This window comes from Staurois parvus, unplaced genomic scaffold (genome assembly GCF_062004578.1).
Source record: "Staurois parvus isolate SC_StPar_1 unplaced genomic scaffold, SC_StPar_1.0 ptg000011l, whole genome shotgun sequence".
In the NCBI taxonomy this organism is placed as follows: domain Eukaryota; kingdom Metazoa; phylum Chordata; class Amphibia; order Anura; family Ranidae; genus Staurois; species Staurois parvus.
In genome coordinates this window covers 26,993,897-27,014,593 of record NW_028317807.1, presented here as the reverse complement: position 1 = coordinate 27,014,593, position 20,697 = coordinate 26,993,897, and the positions used below count along the sequence as shown (strand labels likewise).

Below are 20,697 nucleotides of genomic sequence, written 5' to 3'. Positions count from 1 at the left end.
CTGAGTCAATAGCGGGTCAGAGGAGGAGCTGCTGCGAGACAGATCTTTAAAAAGGATTTAAATCAAGCCTCTTCACTACGGATTTAAATCAAATCCACCCTATTTAATATGTATTTAATGTTTTTATCGTGTTCAACATGCATTATGCCTGGGACGTTAATTGAGGGGTGAGGGGAGGGGCTGTGTTACGAGAAAACAAATAGGACTCTTACTTTCTGAAGCAGCCAGAAACCCATCTATAAGATGCACACCATATAAGATACTTTGCAGAGATTAACATACAAACATAATAAAAGCATCATTTGATTAGGTCTTAATACATAGGCATGGAACAATGTCAAATATTTTTGATGTTTCTTTATTTTGTAATTGAAATAATACATTTATCCAGCAGATACAAGGATTAAAAGAAACCAGAGGCCACACTCTAGAGACTAATGAGCAATACAAACAATATTCCTATTGGTGAAGGAGAGTTTTAATTACTCAAAATGGCATTTTATTTTTGGTACTGGAATACCAGAATTGAAGTACAAAAAAAATATGAACATTTAAATGCCAATATGAAGCAGTTTGTTTTTGAACGGCATTTTAGCCAGCAGAAATCCGCATTCAATCAAATTAAGGACACCAGAATAAGATTTTAAAAGTGGGATTTTAAAAGTGGGATGACCCTAAAGGGGTCACAGAGAAAGCCCCATTCTAGTACTTTACATCACGTGTAATATGGAACTAATTAACTTTACTAGCACACTTTTTTTTTTTTTACAGCAAAATGTTCAACAAAGGCCTGATTAGTTTGAACACACAACTAGCCTGTTGCAAAGGATGGAAGGAAAGCTGCCAATATGTCTTTGAAAGCATAGGCTCCAGAACCATCCTCTTCTGTTTCAATACTGTATGAATCACTGACAATGCATGTTAGTCCTTTTGAACTCACCTACAAGTTCCAAGTCAGTGAATCATTAAGTAGTGAGCCTTAATGAGAGGCCTAAAACTTGCACTGTTAGAATAATTCAGCAATGGCAAATCCTAAAGTTTAGTTTGACAGGTTCCCTTAGCAGGGCATTTAAAAAGGTGACAAGAATGGAAAAGTACCAAATAATATCTTTTATACCAAATGGCAGTGGTCTGAATTCAACCAATTGCTAACATGAGAGCAGGTTGTGTGCACCCACCTAATATTTACGTCAACCTGCAGTCTTTCACACAGCCTAAGCAATATGACCCTCAACCAACCCAAAATGTTTACTTTATTGGCAATAAAGCACAACCATCCTCCTACAATAAGATATAAGATACATTAACAACTTTGTAGTTTGGGAGACAAGGCTAACCATTTCTACGAGAATTAGAGTGCTCTGGCATAGAAGAGGTCAATTTTACTGTAGATAGGAAAAAAGTCCAAAATATTTACAAATGGAAGAGAAAAAAAAAAACTGCTGTAAAAATGAACAGTGCCACACAAAACATAATAAAATACAAGAAAAACATAACCACTTTATATGCAGGAAATAATGATTCTTGATATTGGCCCTCTTAACAACAAAACTTCCAACGCTTGCAAGTAGGGCAAAAAAGGAAAACAGATAAATCAAAACATTTTCTGGATAGTCCGCTAACGTTTTCAGAAATGTTGTGTGATCAGCATGTTCATTGTTTTGAAGGAAAGAAGTGGGAAGTATGGTGCACGAAGGCTCGTTGGGCTTCATCCATTCTGGTGAAGGAGCTTAGCAAACACCACCTGTCTGTTGTTGAAATACATCAATAGTATCTTCATCTTCCATCTCGAGCTGCAGGTTAAAATGCAAAATATACATCAGATTTCTATATTAAAATTTTTTTTAATGTGGGACAGTAGTAAGAAAGTTTAAATCATACCTGTGCAGGGGTGTCCGTTTCATTTATAGGCTGACCATCAAACCTGAACCGTATCTGTCTCATCGACAAACCCTTAAAAGGAAATAAAAAAAAATGTTTAATATTCATAGATAGTGGCAGTATCAGTTCTTTGTGGCTACGATTCACTGACAAAACATTACTAGTGTCGGTTTATAACTTGTATAACCTATCAGAGCATGGTGCACTACATGCATAAGCAATACAAACTCAAATGTAGAGCAGTCAGACAGAAGGTCCATACAAGCTGGCAGATAAATTAAGGTTTTCTTGAGTCAAAAATGTGCTGACACATATACAATGACAAGCCACTTATACAAAAATGAAGTGCTTTTCCTCATTGATCTGCAAACCTAAAGTGCTTTTCATCATTGATCTAATGTACATTTCCATCCCAACTAATTGTTAAGACCTCTGCTGCGACAATGTTTGCTGCTGTGACCATGTCTACTCCTTACCTCCTTGCCCTTTTTAGAAGGTCTATCATACACCACTGTTGTGGAAAAGACAATTTTGTCCCTCTAAAGCTGAAAACAAAGTGTAAAGAAAATTTCAAGTGGAACCTACATTTCTTAATTGTATTACTTTACTGTGCGATAATGGATCAACGCAGTGGGACCAATATGTAGACCACCATTAAAAAGGATACAGTGCCTTGAAAGAGTATTCATTCCCCTTGAGATTTTCCACATTTTGTCATGTTATAACCAAAACGTTTTATTGGGATTTTATGTGATAGACCAACACAAAGTGGCACATAATTGTGAAGTGAAAGGAAAATGATAAATGGTTTTCAAAATGTTTTACAAATAAATATCTGAAAAGTTTTGCATGCATTTGTATTCAGCCCCCTTGAGTCAATACTTTGTAGAACCCCCTTTCACTGCAATTACAGCTGCAAGTCTTTTTAGGGATGCCTCTAAAAGCTTTGCACATCTAGAGTTACATTTTTGCCCATTCTTCTTGGCAAAATAAGTCAAGCTCTGTCAGATTGGATGGAGAGTGTCTGTGAACAGCAATTTTCAAGTCTTTCCAAAGATTCCCAATTGGATTTAGGTCTGCACTTTGGGCCATTCTAACACATGAATATACTTTGATGTAAACCAGGAGTCTCCAAACTATGGCCCTGCAGGTGTTGAACTGCAAGTCCCATGAGGCCTTGCAGCACTTAAACAGCTGGAGGGCCATAGTTTGATACCCCTGATCTAAACCATTCCATTTTAGCTCTGGCTGTATGTTTAGGGTCGTTGTCCTACTGGAAGGTGAACCTCTGCCCCAGTCAAGTCTTTTGCAGTCTCGAACAGGTTTTCTTTTAAGATTGCCCTGTATTTTGCTCCATCCATCTTCCCATCAACTCTGATCAGCTTTCCTGTCACTGCTGAAGAAAAGCATCCCCAGAACATGATGCTGCCACAACCATGTTTCATGGTGGGGATGGTATGTTCAGGGTGATATGCAGTGTTTTCCACCACACAGCGTTTTGGTTTTAAGCCAAAAAGTTCAATTGTGGTTTCATATGACCAGAGCACCTTCTTCCACATTTGCTGTGTGTCCCTCACACGGCTTTTCGCAAACAGGACTCCTTATGACTTTCTTCTTGCCACTCTTCCATAAAGGCCAGATTTGTGGAGTGCATGACTGGTCCTGTGGTCAGATTCTCCCACCTGTGCTTTGGATCTCTGCAGCTCCTCCAGAGTTACCACGGGCCTCTTGGTTGCTTCTCTGATTAATGCTCTCTTTGCCCGGCCTGTCAGTTTTAGGTGGAAGGCCAGGTCTTGGTAGATTTGCAGTTGTGCCATACCCTTTCCATTTTCGGACTGAACAGTGCTCTGTGAGATGTTCAAAGCTTGTGATAATTTTTTTTTATAACCTAACCCTGTTTCAAACTCCTCCACAACTTTATCCATGACCTGTCTGTTGTGTTTCTTGGCCTTCATGATGCTGTTTACGAATGTTCTCTAACAAACCTCTGAGGGCTTCACAGAACAGCTGTATTTATACTAAGATTAAATTACACACAGGTGAACTCTATTTACGAATTAGGTGACTTCTGAAGGTATAGGGTTCCACTAGATTTTAGTTAGGGGTATCAGAGTAAAGGGGGCTGAATATATGTGCACGCCACACTTTTCAGATATTTGTAAAAAATTTTGAAAGCCATTTATCATTTTCCTTCCACTTCACAATTATGTGGCACTTTGTGTTGGTCTATCACAAAATCCCAATAAAATATATTTATGTTTTTGGTTGTAACATGAGAAAATGTTGAAAATTTCAAGTGGTATAAATACTTTTTTCAAGGCACTGCAAGTTCGCCTTTTGTAGCATGTTACACCCTGAATATGAATGTAACGTGTTATAAATGCACCCCCCCTTCGTTGTGACAGTTAGCTCCCCTTGCTAGCTGTCACAATCTGTAAAAACATCCAACCAGCCGCATCATCCATTTAGTCTTCTGTGAATGTGTCCCCTATGTGATGGGGTAAAAAAAAAAAAAAAAAATTTGTTTAAACGTGTGCAAAAAAAAAAAAAGAAAATTGCAAAAACTGCTCTGGCAGCAACAGGGTTAACCCGACACTAGCATGCTACTTCTGAAGGTATGAATGGACATCAAGTTATCCATTAGCAGAATTAGCTTCCAACACTAGAAAGGGTACATAAAGATATTTACTATAAGGACTCAGCTTAACACCTCCTCTCTGCTACCCTAAAGGAACACTGAAACAGAATACGAATCTTCCTGACATCTTCATTACTGTGCCTCATCTCTTTAGTGCCAAGTCTGTCTCAAACCTGTGCAAATTTGTTTGCTACCCAGTCTTGCATGTGCAGCAAATACACTCAAATGGTTGCATCAAGAGATGTGACCGGATTTCAGCGCAGCACTAATTTGCTTTAGAACGGCTCCTATATGCCATTAATCTGTGTACGGGAAAATCCTCCCCAAAGACAGCACTTGGTTGGAAATATTTCACTACATGAGAGCAATTTTAGGAATAACCATAATTTTCCCGTTTTATAATTACATACCCTCCAAGCTCTTTACGCAAAATAGAGCTGGGGGAGGAGAAACAGAAGCTCACTAAACTACCAAGTAAATGGCTATGCGGGGGGAAGTGAGCAGGAGTCTGATCACTGGAGGAGTTCCCAGCACACCTAGAGAACTGAACACACTGTGCTCTCATACCTAGTGTGGTCAGTTTTTAATAGGACAGAGGGACTGGCAGGATCACCAAGGAAGCAATAAAAAAAACCAGGATACTTTTTTATACAAGGCCATAGTACAGCAGGCACATATCAGGAATATGAAATGTTGGGTTTACAGATTCCTTAACCATGTCTAAGCAGCCTGTTTCTCATTGATGGGATCAAAATGGCTACCTTTCAAAAATGGTTTCAAGTCAGGAAATAAGATAAAGTCAAGAGTGCATGCATGCTCCCGAGCCAGCCATGTATGTCCATAACAATGGATAGCCCTTGTTTCTATCCATTTAATGCATGTGCCTCCATTGTGAGGACTCTCAAGATTTATAGTTAGGACCACAGATACTCAGGGTGCCGTGATGTAGCTCTGTGGCTTACGTATGTATTTGCAAATGTGTGCTAACTAAACCCCTGTTTTTAAACGCATGTTCTTAGACAGGTTAATTTGGTTTTTGATAGTTGGCTAAATGGCTGGCAGTTTGAACTGGCTTTCTTATTCCCCTCTTTTGATAAGTTATACTTATCCATGTTCCTTGCCGACAATAGCCATTATTAGACTGGGGTAGGCTGGCAAGTTGAACTAGATAGTCCTATTTTTTACTGTATGTCCATAAGACATACAGAGCTCAGCTTGACCCCACTCTTCACTAGTTGTGATTGACAGAAGCAGGAACCAACAGCTTTCGCTGCTGTCTCAGCCAACGAGGAGAGGGAGAGCCAAGGCTCTCATGTACATAGTTGGAGTGCGCTCAGGGGGGTTATGATCATATAGGCTTGAAGTAATCAAATATTTTCTAGGTGGCAGCCTTCCCCTCTAGATGAACAGCCTATTGAGGAACAGTGGATCATGAATCAGGATGTTCCAGTCAAATGGAAACTCTATTCAAGCCTCAGGATGGAATTTCCAGCACTAGAGTTATACTAAACCACAGGGACATATGAAGTGGATGTGTTGCCACACCCTCTTTCCAACATATTACTACATGTTTCAGGGTGGGGAACCCCTTTCTCAACCTTTACATTTAAGCCGATAGGTGAAAGTTTAGAGGACATGGTTTGGGAGGCAATGGAGCTGAAGCCTTCTTTTACATTAGAAATTGAGCGGCTCTGTGCATGCTTCCATCTCTCTCCTGCATGATTCTGAGTATCAGGCAAGACTAGCCTTGTAGGAGCTGCACCCAACCAGGACTGAATCACTGGGTGACCAAATTAGTGGAGCCTAGAGTGGCAATACATGCTCAATCACCATCAGTTTTGGCCTTTTTTGAACGGGTTATTCAATTTAAAATTGCAGATTTTTTTGGGTTAACATTCTCCCTAAACTAAGAAAGTCTTCATTTTTTCAATCAAATTGACAATTTGATGCCGCCTGTTGCTTCAATTTTGACAGGATTCATGTTGCTCCAGAGGGTTGTCTTCTGCATTAAAACTACTTACCTGCCTGCCAACCCCTGTACAGTGAGCAGCATACATGCAGTTGACCGCACAAATTCATCAATGCCGAATCTGACTGAATTCACATGCACACGCGGGAGTAATGTCATCCCAGCCAATGACAGCGGCTGGCGACCGTGACCAGGAAGTCGGCATCCCAAAGATGTTGGCAGGGCAGGGAGCCCCAAGACGCTGCATCACTGGAATTCATGAGTATGGTCCCTCCAAGTTAAACTTTACCCTGCTATAAACATTAAAATGCTAGTTTTCTTTTTAATGAATTGGATTTTCCATTAAGTTTTGGAATGCCCCTTATTAGCTACATACAGTATACAATGCTGTTTCAGCAGCGGGATGGGGGAATTCCCGTATTGTTCCCAGAACAAAACTGATGTAGACCAATTGCTGCTCTGTCAGTCACAGGAAACCTTGTATTTAATGGATGGATACAAGTATTCCTCTAAATAGCTGAGGTGGAGAGGCAGGTGGATAACGTCACAATCTTCACCTCAGCCATTCAGAGGAAGTCTTGTGTTAAGATACAAGGCTTCCTGTGAATGAGAGCAGTGATCAGCCTGACCCATTTTTCTGGGAACGATACAGAATACCCCATCCAGCTGCTGGAATAGCACTGTATGTAGCAGATACTACACATATAGTTCATACAGCACTCCGAGTGGGCACATGTACTTGCAAACAAAATTGTTTGTTTGGACCAGCTTAGTCTAAACTATTAAGTTAAACCAAATCTGGAAGCAGGCTTTCATTATTACATAAAAACGACAATAAGGATGACTTCTGGGTGCTGCCAACCCTTAATTTTCCAGACAGACTGGTGGGAAGATGTGGTGGGGGAAAAAAACCCCAAATAAACAAAAAACACACAGGTAGGAACCTGGCAACCATTTTTCTTTTTACAGTCACCCATCAGATAGGCAGGTACCATTATACCAATAAAGGGAGGGTGGGGGGAGATGTAAAGACACATGACTATGGACATGGAGGAAAAGATCAGCTATAACACTAAGGAAGAACATGTTAACCACAAAGTTTTGATCCCAAGGAGTTCAAATATGAAGTAAACTCACTCACCCCCCCCCCCAGAAAAAAAATATATATGGGGCTGCCTTTGCTGGTGGCATTCTAGCTGCTGGCTAAACAGGTGAAACTCGAAAAATTAGAATATTGTGCAAAAGTTCATTTCAGTAATGCAACTTAAAAGGTGAAACTAATATATGAGATAGACTCATTACATGCAAAGCAAGATAGTTCAAGCCGTGGTTTGTCATAATTGTGATGATTATGGCTTACAGCTCATGAAAACCCCAAATCCACAATCTCAGAAAATTAGAATATTACATGCAATCAATAAAACAAGGACTGTCCATAGAACATTATCGGACCTCTGAAAAGTATAAGCATGCATATGTACTCAGTACTTGGTTTGGGCCCCTTTTGCAGCAATTACTGCCTCAATGCGGCGTGGCATGGAAGATATCAGCCTGTGGCACTGCTGAGGTGTTATGGAAGACCAGGATGCTTCAATAGCGGCCTTCAGCTCTTCTGCATTGTTCGGTCTCATGTTTCATCTTTCTCTTGGCAATGCCCCATAGATTCTCTATGGGATTCAGGTCAGGCGAGTTTGCTGGCCAATCAAGCATAGTAATCCCATGGTCATTGAACCAGGTTTTGGTACTTTTGGCAGTGTGGGCAGGTGCCAAGTCCTGCTGGAAAATGAAGTCAGCATCCCCATAAAGCTCGTCTGTGGAAGGAAGCATGAAGTGCTCCAAAATCTCCTGGTAGACGGCTGCGTTGACCCTGGACTTAATGAAGCACAGTGGACCAACACCAGCAGATGACATGGCTCCCCAAATCAACACAGACTGTGGAAACTTCACACTGGACTTCAAGCATCTTGCAGTGTGTGCCTCTCCATTCTTTCTCCATACTCTGGGTCCTAGGTTTCCAAATGAGATGTAAAAGTTGCTCTCATCAGAAAAGAGGACTTTGGACCACTGAGCAACAGACCAGGTCTGTTTTTCTTTAGCCTAGCTAAGACACTTCTGACGTTTGTTGCTCAGGAGCGGCTTGACAAGAGGAATACAACATGTGAAGCCCATGTCCAGGATCCGTCTGTGTGGGGTGGCTCTTGATGCACTGACTCGATGCTCAGTCCACTCCTTGTGAAAGTGGAACACTTTTAAATGGCCTTTTCCTGACAATCCTCTCCAGGCTGCGGTCATCCCTGCTGCTTGTGCACCTTTTTCTTCCACACTTTTCCCTTCCACATAACATTCTATTAATGTGCTTTGATACAGCACTTTGGGAACATCCAACTTCTTTTGCAATTACCTTTCGAGGCTTTCCCTCCTTATGGAGGGTGTCAATGATGGTTTTCTGCACAACTGTCAGGTCAGCAGTCTTTCCCATGATTGTGATTCCTACTGAACCAGACTGAGAGACCATTTAAAAGGCTCAGGAACCCTTTGCAGGTGATATGGCTAAATTAGCTGATTAGAGTGGGACACTTTGAGCCTAGAATATTGCACCTTTTCACAATATTGTAATTTTCTGAGATTGTGGATATGGGGTTTTCATGAGCTGTAAGCCATAATCATCACAATTATGACAAATCACAACTTGAACTATCTTGCTTTGCATGTAATGAGTCTATCATATATAAGTTTCACCTTTTAAGTGTCATTACTGAAATAAATCAACTTTTGCGCGATATTCAAATTTTTTGAGCTTCACCTGTACTAGTTGCCTGGATACTTGGCTTCTATAATTCTGATTTAGACTAAACTCAGGGGGGAAAAAATCCTCACATGCTCCAGATCAGCAACTCACACTGCCAAGCAACTAGAATTTTTTAGAAGGCAACGATAGCAGCGGTCACCTGCATACTTTCCCTGATGACAGGATTTTTCTTTAAACCCAACATCACAAATCAATTATTCCCATTAATCACCTCCTCTACACAATATAAAGTTTGCCTTGAATGAGGAAAGACAAAACAGAGGGCGCACAGGCCTAGTGCATTACCATAAAAAATGTTTAATAAAAAATAAAGTAGGTGTTGTACTCACAAACGACAATATAGTCAAGGCACATCATAAAGAACAGCTGGGTCAACTCCGCGCTGAGTAACAGTCCGCAATAGGGAGTTTAGACATCCAAAAGGCTGACGCGTTTCGAGGACTTGCCTCTTCCTCAGAGTGGCTCTGAGGAAGAGGCAAGTCCTCGAAACGCGTCAGCCTTTTGGATGTCTAAACTCCCTATTGCGGACTGTTACTCAGCGCAGTGTTGACCCAGCTGTTCTTTATGATGTGCCTTGACTATATTGTCGTTTGTGAGTACAACACCTACTTTATTTTTTATTAAACATTTTTTATGGTAATGCACTAGGCCTGTGTGCCCTCTGTTTTGTCTTTCCTCATTCAGTATATTTGGATTCCCCCGGTCCATTTGAGGGCAGCAAGGTGTGCATGTTCCAGGACATTCTTAATGTGGTTGTAGCCTGCATCGAGTCCATCCCCAAGCGCAGGAGCATTTGTGTTATAAAGTTTGCCTTACCTGACGAAGCCAGTTTTAAACTCACCGGAGGTACCTCGCTGATGCAGTTCCCTCCCTGCAGAGCGCACTAATCCAGTTCTGCCTGCTGAGCTTTGCCATTTGGTCCCCTTCACTCCCATCAATCTGAGGTCAGGTCTCCTCTGGATCCTAAGAGGATCCCTCCATTGGCTGGCCAATGGGAATTGTTCACACCACGTAAGCAGTGATGTAGACATACAGAGGATGGATCCAATCCAGGAAGAAGCTGGTGTTGGATGACCACTTAAAAGTGAAAATTAGCTCTTCTTAACCTAGTGATCAGATAGGGGGTGGATGGAGAGGGGCTACTTTTATCCTGAAGTTGGACTTTAAGGTCTGAATGGTGGTACAGGCTAGTGGTACATCAGTGCACTTATGTACCAAGTGACAACTGAGAATTATTTAACTTGCAAGATAACCAACTGCGGCAGATACCACACCACTGCAATCTACAACCAAACATTTATGTTTTCCAGTTGTTTCATTGAAGAGACAATGTGTAAGAAAGTTTCAAAACAGTGTCCACCATTACATACCTGTCTCTCACAGTATGCTTTCATTAACTTGCTGAGAGGAGTGTGTCGCTTTATTTTAAACTGGACAACCGATCCATCCTGCCCTGCCACCTTAAGATTGATGTGATCATTTTCAGTCTTTACACCTTCCTAAACAGAAAGCAAAAGGGAAGATTAAAAACTTTATAAAACAAAACCTCATATGCACCATTAAAAAATAGATAACCACAGAGGAACCATTTCCTATTGTGTTTTTTTAATCGGTTTAACTACTTACCCCCAAATTTTGCTAACCGGCACTGTGTTATTTCAACTGGTAATTGTGCAGTCAAGCAATGCTGTACCCAAATTAAATTTATGTCTTTTTCACTCAAACAGAGCTTTCTTTTGGTGGCATTTGAGCACCACTGGATTATTTTTTGTGATATGAACGAAAAAAAATAAAAAAAAAATTTGGAAAAAAACCCCCCACGACTTTCTACTTTCAGTTACAAAAAATATCTAATAGTCTGCTAAATCTTTGGTAAAATCCCAATACATGTATATTAATTGGTTTGTGTGAAAGCTATAAGGGGGAGGGAGAGAAATAGAGATTGGAATTTGAGGGGTTTTTCCTTTCTGACTGGCCATCTCATTTCTTTAGGTGCTAAAATGCCAGAGCAGTACAAAGACCTCCCAAATGACCCCTTTTTGGAAAGTAGACACGCCAAGGAATTTGCTGAAAGGCATGTTGGGTCCTTGGAAAATTACACAAAGTTGTGACTTATATATTACGCACGTATGCCATGACTATATGTGGAATAACACCCCAAAACACATTCTGCTACTTCAAGTATTGGTATACCACATAAAGACTTTGGCAGCCTATCCACATACAGCCCCCCATAATCAAATGACCACTTTCAGGCTTTCAAAGGGCATACTGCCTCACTACCTATCAGTTTTGGAGGCCCCAAAAGTCGGGATAGTACAAACATCCCCCCCCCCCGCCCAAATGACCCCTTTTTGGAAAGTAGACAATCCAAAGAATTTGATAAAAGGCACGGTGAGTATTTTGCTATCTTTTCTTGCTACAGGGCCTTGGAAAAAAAAAAATACATTTTTGTTTTCTTCATTTTCCATAACCTTGTGGCAACAAATGAGATCTGAAAAATACTAACCATGCCCCTTAGCAAATATCTTGGGAGTGTCTACTTTCCAAAAAGAGATCATGGGGGGGGGGCAACATTAGTAGCTTCTGACACACATCACCCACTTTTCTAACCACTTGAACGAGCCTTTTGTGACACCGTTGTTTACATAAAACTTTTTTTGCTAGAAAATTACTTTGAACCCTTAAACTTTTTTTTTTTTAAAGCATTGGCCCTAGAAAATAAAATGGTGGATGTTGCGGGAGGCGTACGCGCATTCACATTCCTGAAATAGAAAGCGACGTAAGGAGGTTACTTCGCTTTGCCTGAGCGCCTGCACAATGCAGTGGTTCTGGTGGTGGTGGGGGGGGTTTCAGGGATTTTCCTTTTTTGCACTTTGCGCTGCATGATGCAATGAAGATCAATGTGAAGCTTGTTTTGAACTGTCATGGATGAGTTCGGTTCATGACAGTTTAGTGATCTGTGATTGGCTAGAGCTTGTCACATGATACAGGGTGCTGTGATTGGCCCCATATATCATGTGAGAGCTGTGAGCCAATTACAGCTCACCAGGAAGAGAAACAAAGCTGTTATGAATCAGATCGGTTCATAACAGCTTTGCTAACATTTTGATCACATAGCATTCACATGCTCACCGGGATCTTCATTCTGCCCTGTGTTAGTAGAGCCAGGGCGATGTACCATACTTTGCCTGTAGCTGCGGTCCATCCATCTATTTTGTGCAACACATGGCACAATGCTGCAAATTCCAATAACTGAATCTACTAGTGTAATTTCACTTTGCATTACTTTTTAACCATAATGTTCATCTTAAATCCTGAGTGAAACTTGACTTTTTTTGTTCTCCCTTTTACTTAGAAATACCATAAAGTGCTAGTGCTCTCTGCTAGCATCAATGAGTATCAGCCACACTGCTCACAGACATTCTCAAAAACACAGTCTTACCGGGTCAGTTACAGTACACTGGACAGCGTGGTCAAACTACAAACATGCAGGCTATAATACCTGACTGAATGTTTTTGTTACTTGAAATTGGAGTTTAGAGCCCAACTGCAGCTATTAAAGTAATGGAGTTCAGCTGTATACACTTGCAGTCAGAGGGAGGTAAAAAAAAAAGTGCTCGTGTGGATCACTTTTTTGAGAGGAACACATACTTAGTGCTACAGAGAAGGTTAAAGTGACAATATGCCCTCAGTTTTGTAGCCGATTCAATCACTGAGTATGCAGCTTCTTTATCTTTTAATCTGTGCCTATTTTCCAGTTTAAGCTGGTGCCATGACCTCTGAATCAGGTTTCAGAGTGGCTCTTTTTTCTTGCAGCATCCTATGGAGCCACCGTTGCATACAGGGACTAGAACTTTGTCTCCCTTCAGTGTGCATCAATAAACACAGGCTTGTAGCGTAGGATGGCAAGGCACTTCCCTTCTCTGAACGAAGACTGACTGGAGACTGCACTGCCTACTAACCTTTTTCTATAAAGACTGGACATTCAGACATCACTGAGAGCAGGGCTCAGCAGCACTGAGCTGTAAATTGCAACTGCAAGCAAAACATTTTATACAGATAAATTTATTGGAGAATATTTTATTATGCTCATTGTGTTAATCTGAAAACACTTAGGGTTGACTAATACTTTAAAACACACAGGTGCTAGAAGTGTACAGTCAGACTGCTGCTTTCAAACAGAAACAGCAGCCTGGGCCTTCAGTGGTCCAACAATCCCCTATGGTATTTAAGCCCAAATGGGATTCAAAACTTTTTTTTAACAGATGCAGATTTTTTTTGGGGCAATTTCACAGCAATCAGCCTCCCTGATCAGATCACAGCCACAAAGTGCATAGTTTTCAGGAAACCTGTACTTAAAACATGTGGACTCATTACTGAAGGTTCCTTTTGAAGATTAAAGTACTGGGAGTTATACGGATCCTGGGGTTTTAATAATTTGTCACTTACCTAATCATGCTTTGTAGACCAGGAGTCCTGACTGTGTCTGCTGGTTTTAAAGCAGTGGTGTCCAAACTGTCTAAACAAAGTGTCAGTTTACTATCCATCAGACTTAGCAGGAGTAGAATTTGTCCTGGTGTTGGTAACAATGTCACCTGGTGTCAGTGAGAGATACAGTGCCCTATCATTGGTGTCAGAGGAATAGCGCGTCAAGGGCAAGATAAAAGCAAGCAAACCACCACATCCAACCCCTGGGCTGCAATTTGGAGACCACTGTTATAATGAACAAGGCTGTTTTATTAAAAAGGAGTCAAGAATCTTTATGCAAGGCAAAGATGCACTTCAAGTAGCCATTCAGGTAAAAAGCAAATTCTTGTTTATTTCATCTGCACATGACTGGGAATTTAAAGGGAAAATTTCCCCTTTATAATAAAGTTGCCCAGCACAAGAACACCTATTAGGTTGGAAAAATGAAGTTTATTTGCAAACCTGTAATTTGCCCGCAGCTTCTGCAAAAAACACCCAAGTAGTTAATTGTTGCAAATACACTGTCAGCATCCAGGTATGAGGACCCAGGCTTGTTTGAACCCTATATATGTGCAGTGTGTTCTTTGCCTCTTGTAGCAGCGGCTGTGCTCAGCATTATACTACAGAGGGAGAGATTGCACTATGCAAGATTTGAATGAGCCCCCATATCTGTGCAGGTGGCAGGATTTGCTTAACTGGCAGCTTTTGTTGACCAGCTTTGGAGAGGATGCAATAGCCACAGGTATGAAACTGAAAAAGATTAACTAATCAAACCAAAGCAGTTTACACTAGAGATGTTGGAGTGCATAACCAATTTTATCATAAAGGTGAACTTACTCTTTATGCTCCATTCACACTTGTGTGACTTGTCATGCGACTATGGGGTCGAAAATGGCATGGCAGGTTGCACCCCATGTTTCTCAATAAGCACCATTCATATCTGTGTGACTTAAAAGTTGCAGCGGCTTGAAACTAGTTCCCACACTACTTTGGTCTGACTTTCATGTGACGTGAGGGTCATGGACTTCAATGTAAACCCTACAAAGTTGCACCTGAATGATATGCATGCAACTTGTGTGCGACTTTATAGAGCACAATCATCCTTGGTCAAAACTAAAATCACAAACTCGCACTGTAAAGTCGCAATAAAATTTTCACGATTTTGAAGTCGTACAAGTGTGAATGAAGCTTTAATGTGAACTCCGTTAAAATGTATTGCAGGTGAACTTATAGGTGTCTGCAATTGCCAACCTTTTATTATTATACAGGATTTATATAGCGCCAACAGTTTGCGCAGCGCTTTACAATATAAGGGAGGCTGTACAATTACAATACATTTCAGTACAGAAGGAATATGAGGGCCCTGCTCATGGAGCTTACAATCTAAAGGAAGGGGAGGTGATATAAAAGGTGATAGCTGCGGGGGGGGGATGATCTGGTGGAGGTGATTCAAGTACAGTTCTTAAGTGGAGGTGGGGTAGGCTTCCCTGAATAAGTGAGTTTTCAAAGATCGCCTAAAGGCAGACAGAGTGGGCGCTGATTGGACATACTGTGGTAGGGAGTTCCAGAGGATGGGAGAGGCTCTGGAGAAGTCCTGGAGGAGAGCGTGGGAGGAGGTAATGAGAGAGCTAGAGAGGAAGATATCTTGGGAGGAGCAGAGTAAGCAATTTGGGTGGTATCTGCGGATGAGGTTGGCGATGTAGCTAGGGGCAGTGTTGTGGATGGCTTTGTAAGCTGAAAACAGTTGCACATATACTTTAAGCTTTTAAGCCAGGTTACTATCAGCATGTAGTACAGACTGCACATATCAAGCACGAGTACAAGCCCTTGCATATCTGTACCCAATTGATTTGCCAATTTCAAAAACGTATTCCATATAGATTAAAGCCCGAGTCTACAGTAAAGGCACACACAATACACATTTCCCCAGAAATGCTGCAAGTACAGAGATACCTGCCGAACTCTCAGAAACCTTGTGTGCTCATAATTCCCTATTTGAGAGTGCACTGTGAATGTGTGGGTTTTGGACAATGGAAAAAAGCTTATTCTCCCACTTCATCCATATCTTGGATTTATGGAAACACTGTTGCCGTGTCATGTGCTACTGAATAAATGGCAAATACAATGGCTAAGGGCCAGCTCACACCATAGAAACGCACGCCGGATGAGTTTCTGCATGCACTTTTATGCATTCTGGTGCATTTTCCCCCTCTTTTCTTCACTCTAAATAAGGACATGTGCGGTTAGGTGTGTTTTGTGATGCATTTTCCCGCCTCCCAGTGCAGTTAAGAAAAAATGCAGCATGTTATTTTATTTGTGCAACTGGAACACACTGGAGTGAACTATGCTATTAGAAACCTTATAACCTACTTACACATTTTTGATACAGAAAAAAACTGCAATGGACTGCATGTGGTGTGAAGCGACACCAAATCTCAGAGCGACAAGTCATAATCTGAGTAGCACTAGGTTTCCCCAATTGGCCCAGTTCAGGATATGAGCCTGGGTTATTGTTCCTGTGCAATTTACAACTAAGAACTTTGTATTTACAGTCTAATAGTGTGATTGCAGCATTAACTACACTGCTCAGTGAAAGTAAAATGTAGATTACCACTACACTTCAACAGCAAATTTAATGCATACACACACATCCAGCATGTTGGGGGGGCAGTGTGGTGTAAACATGAGAATCCCTCTCCTCTGTTAAGTCTTCCTGTAAACAATCATATTCAAACTGCATACATTTCCAATCTATTACAGGCACTTGTATAGTGCCGTACATTTACACAGTGCTTTACATATTGTACATTCACATCAGTCCCTAACCCTCAAGCAGCATACAATCAAACGTCCCTAGCTCACATTCATACACATACTACGGGTCAATTTAGACAGGATCCAATTCGACCTACCAGCATGTCTTTGGAATGTGGCTGGAAACCGGAGTACCCAGAGGAAACCCACGCAGGCACAAGGAGAACATGCAAACTGCAAGCAGGTGGTGATGTGGTTGGGATTTGAACCAACGACCCTAGTGCTATCAGACGAAAGTGCTATTTATCCACTGTGCTGCCCCAATCTTTGGCAAATATCCTTAATCTACCATCTATACATTGCTTCACTGGTTACATTAGTTTTTCATAACAGCATCTTTCAAGCAAATCATATTTTCTAAGAAGAAAAACATAGTTAAGATAGATAAGTATCAAGCATTTCAAAAAACCACTTATTTCAATAGAAATGAATTTAACCTCAATACTGCTGTGTACGCGGATATATATATATTCTCCTTGTATTGAGGTTATACCAGGATCAAGGTTGCAGTTATAACCATGATCCGATATCAATCTTTTAAGTGGCCAATTCCCTAACTGATAAGTTTTCCGAGTGGCTATATAACCACTCGATCACTTTTACTGTCGCATTTCCTGGGCTCCCCCATCACACAGGGGAGACCAGGAACTGCTTCAACCGTCATCTGCTTCCCTGCATACAGTGAAAGGAACTGATGGTGTTCCTTCTACTGCATGACTTCACAAAATGGAAGTGACGATTTTGCCACTTCCGTGTCCTTTCATAAATTGAGCCTGATAAGCTTTTTACCCAAGGACAAGGACCATTAATTTCAGTCATAGGGAAAAAAAAAACAAAAAAAAAAAACAGACTTTGGTTCCATGTGAGCTCCCCTGTACCATCATGTCTGTGAACCTGATGTACACACTTATGCATTGCCCTTTTGCTAATGAATACACATGCCCATGATTATTATATATCCACCGTGTAATCAGGAAAAAAATATATAAAATACACAGATATTATAAAATATATATACACACACATTACAGAAATATACAGATCCATGAGAAATTATGGGATCGGTGCATTTCTATTACATGGAATTATACATATACAGATACCAAGTAACAAATACACAGATCCCAGAAAAAAAAAAATATATATAAAAATTCTGGGATCTGCGCATTTGTTACTTGGAATCTGTATATATACATATACACACACATACTAGAAATGTATAGATGCCATATACTTGAGTATGTAGATGTATGAATATTCCATGGAATGGAGTATCTAAAGATCCCTTCCCATAGAAGTGTATATACAGATCCCACATGATATATATACATGTGTGTGAAGTGTGTGCAGACCCCATGTAATGAAATAGAAGTGTGTGCAGACCCCATGTAATGAAATAGAAGTGTGTGCAGACCCCACGTACTGTAATAGAAGTGTGTGCAGACCCCACGTACTGTAATAGAAGTGTGTGCAGACCCCACGTACTGTAATAGAAGTGTGTGCAGACCCCACGTACTGTAATAGAAGTGTGTGCAGACCCCACGTACTGTAATAGAAGTGTGTGCAGACCCCACGTACTGTAATAGAAGTGTGTGCAGACCCCACGTAATGTAATAGAAGTGTGTGCAGACCCCACGTAATGTAATAGAAGTGTGTGCAGACCCCACGTAATGTAATAGAAGTGTGTGCAGACCCCACGTAATGTAATAGAAGTGTGTGCAGACCCCACGTAATGTAATATAAGTGTGTGCAGACCCCATGTAATGTAATAGAAGTGTGTGCAAACCCCATGTAATGTAATAGAAGTGTGTGCAGACCCCATGTACTGTAATAGAAGTGTGTGCAGACCCCATGTAATGTAATAGAAGTGTGTGCAGACCCCATGTACTGTAATAGAAGTGTGTGCAGACCCCATGTACTGTAATAGAAGTGTGTGCAGACCCCATGTAATGTAATAGAAGTGTGTGCAGACCCCATGTACTGTAATAGAAGTGTGTGCAGACCCCATGTAATGTAATAGAAGTGTGTGCAGACCCCATGTAATGTAATAGAAGTGTGTGCAGACCCCATGTAATAGAAGTGTATAGAGATCCCTTGTTCCAGAAGTGCAGATACAGATCCCATCCAATGAAATTGTATGTATAATATATACAGAGATGCCATGTGATGTCATATATCCCGGTACCATGTATATTGTCTAACGCGGTCAGCGGTGGGTAGATCGGTGCCTCTGTGTCTCTCTCAGTCCCACGTGGAGGGGGGTGTCGGTGTTTGGCGCCAATCTCCGGGGACAGTGGAGGAGCCGGCTATGAATCACACGCTCGGGCCTCCCCTTCTTCCCCCGACCCTCCCTCTCCTCATACCGGGTCCTCCCCATTTTCTCCCGGCCTGGACCTCCGTTATCTATCCCAGCCCAATCTGGACTCCCCCATAGCGCTCTCTTTTGTTGTTGGCCGCCTGTTATTCCCGGGCGGCCCGGAGCAGCCTGCGGCCTGGTCCCGGCCCTTCGCTCCCCCCTCCACTCACAGCCCCGCCGCCTCCTCAGCACAGAGCCCATAGCACACTATTGTACACGGCCTCTCCCCTCCTTCCACCCCGGTCTCACCTTGGGCTTCTCCTCAGACATGGTGCCGAGTCTCTCCCGCTCTTTTTCTCTCCGTTGGATTTTTCACTCTCTCTCTCGCTTACCTCGTGCGCGCGCGTCACCCCCACATTATAACCGGCCGCAATTGGCGGTGCCAAGTCACGTGGGGCCCGGGCGCGTTCACGATGCGCGTGCACATACGGAACACCCCTCCCCTTGCGCGCGATTTTCGCTAAATCCTAGGTCCCACCCCGCCCAGGCTTGGAGCGGGAGCGCGCTCGGACAGAGATTGGGGGAGGGGAACAGGAAACGGCTCTTGTGTAATATGAAGAGGGGGATGGGGAGAGATGTCCTTGTGCTGAGAGGGGGGATGGGACAAAGAGGGAAAGAAGGGAGAGGTCCTCGTGGGGTTGTGGAGGGAAGAAGACCGGGAATATGGTGAAATGGAGGGGGAGCGCGCCATGCCGGTCATGTGACACGGGGTGACGCACTATAGAACGAGAGGAGAGTGTAGGCGCCATTACTGTCCGATGAAATGTGAGAGGAAGATTTCCTGTTCACTGGCCTTCCTTTTCCAGAAATAATCCATCCCCCAGTATAAAGCTGTTCTCCATGTACTTTTTAGGTAACACACAGCTGGACTCTCCTCATACAATGCTGTGCTGAGGAAACGAAACGTCCTCTCCGAGCTTTCCATTCATACCCACATTCTCCTTTATGTGGAGCCTCGCCACATTTATCCCCCGTGTAAAATATTTATAACATTTTATAAATATTCGGGCTTATGTGTGCTGTATTGTGCTCGGGTGAACACTGCCTCCGCCTGAACGCACCGACCTGTACACATTAGGAAAAACAGCTGCCCTGAACTACCGCTCCGTGGAGCTGCACGCTGAGCCACATGTCGGAGCACGGCGCATGCGCACACGCCTTGCTTGTTGGCGGCCGCCTGGCACTGAGCTGCAGCGCCGGGTGTACTGCGCATGGGCCAATGGGATCCTGGTCCGTGACGTGTCCCGGAAACGGAATCTCTCATTTCCGTAAATAAACAGCGGAGGCTGCTAGAGCTAAGGCATGGCGGGGACGGCGTTGAAGCGGCTGATGGCCGAGTACAAACGTGAGTCCTCTCTGGAGACCGGGAGATAATGGTTGTCATGAAGTATTGTTCTGTAAACACACATAAGTGCTCAGAGCTGGTCTCTTCTGTCGGGTGACAGCAGCCCGGCTCTTCTGAGTATTACGGGTCTGTAGTGTCAGATTACAATGACAGCACTGTCTCTTCCATCTCCAAAGCTCATCAAAGTGAAGTTGCTACATCATCTCTTTAAAACCGAATACACATTAATTATACAGGTTCTGTGGCTGAATAAGGTGCTCATTAACCACTTGCTCACCTAAGAATTTACCCCCCCCCGACCAGGCCATTTTTTTGTGGTACGGCGCTGCGTTATTTTAACTGATAATTGCGCGGTCATGCAAAGCTGCACCCAAAAGAAATTTACGTTTTTTTTTTCCCCGAATTGAGCTTTCTT

The 20,697-nt window shown here is 42.3% G+C and overlaps 2 protein-coding genes across 2 annotated transcripts in view; one reads left to right on the top strand and one right to left on the bottom strand.

The window, feature by feature from the left end:
* Positions 1-342: 342 nt before the first annotated feature.
* SUMO3 (small ubiquitin like modifier 3) lies at positions 343-19,345 on the bottom strand. The gene is made up of 4 exons (XM_089671876.1): positions 19,187-19,345; positions 10,668-10,796; positions 1,882-1,953; positions 343-1,793 (listed from the first exon to the last, which is right to left on the bottom strand). Exons 1-4 carry the CDS (start codon positions 19,205-19,207, stop codon positions 1,731-1,733), a joined length of 285 nt encoding a protein of 94 aa, XP_089528002.1. The 5' UTR covers positions 19,208-19,345; the 3' UTR covers positions 343-1,730.
* Positions 19,346-20,149: 804 nt separating this feature from the next.
* The window catches only part of UBE2G2 (ubiquitin conjugating enzyme E2 G2), a 103,286-nt gene continuing 102,738 nt past the window's right edge, over positions 20,150-20,697 (top strand). The window contains exon 1 of the mRNA XM_089671867.1: positions 20,150-20,282. Coding sequence (XP_089527993.1) covers positions 20,240-20,282 — 43 coding nt within the window. The 5' untranslated portion in view covers positions 20,150-20,239. The remainder of the gene's footprint in view (positions 20,283-20,697) is intronic.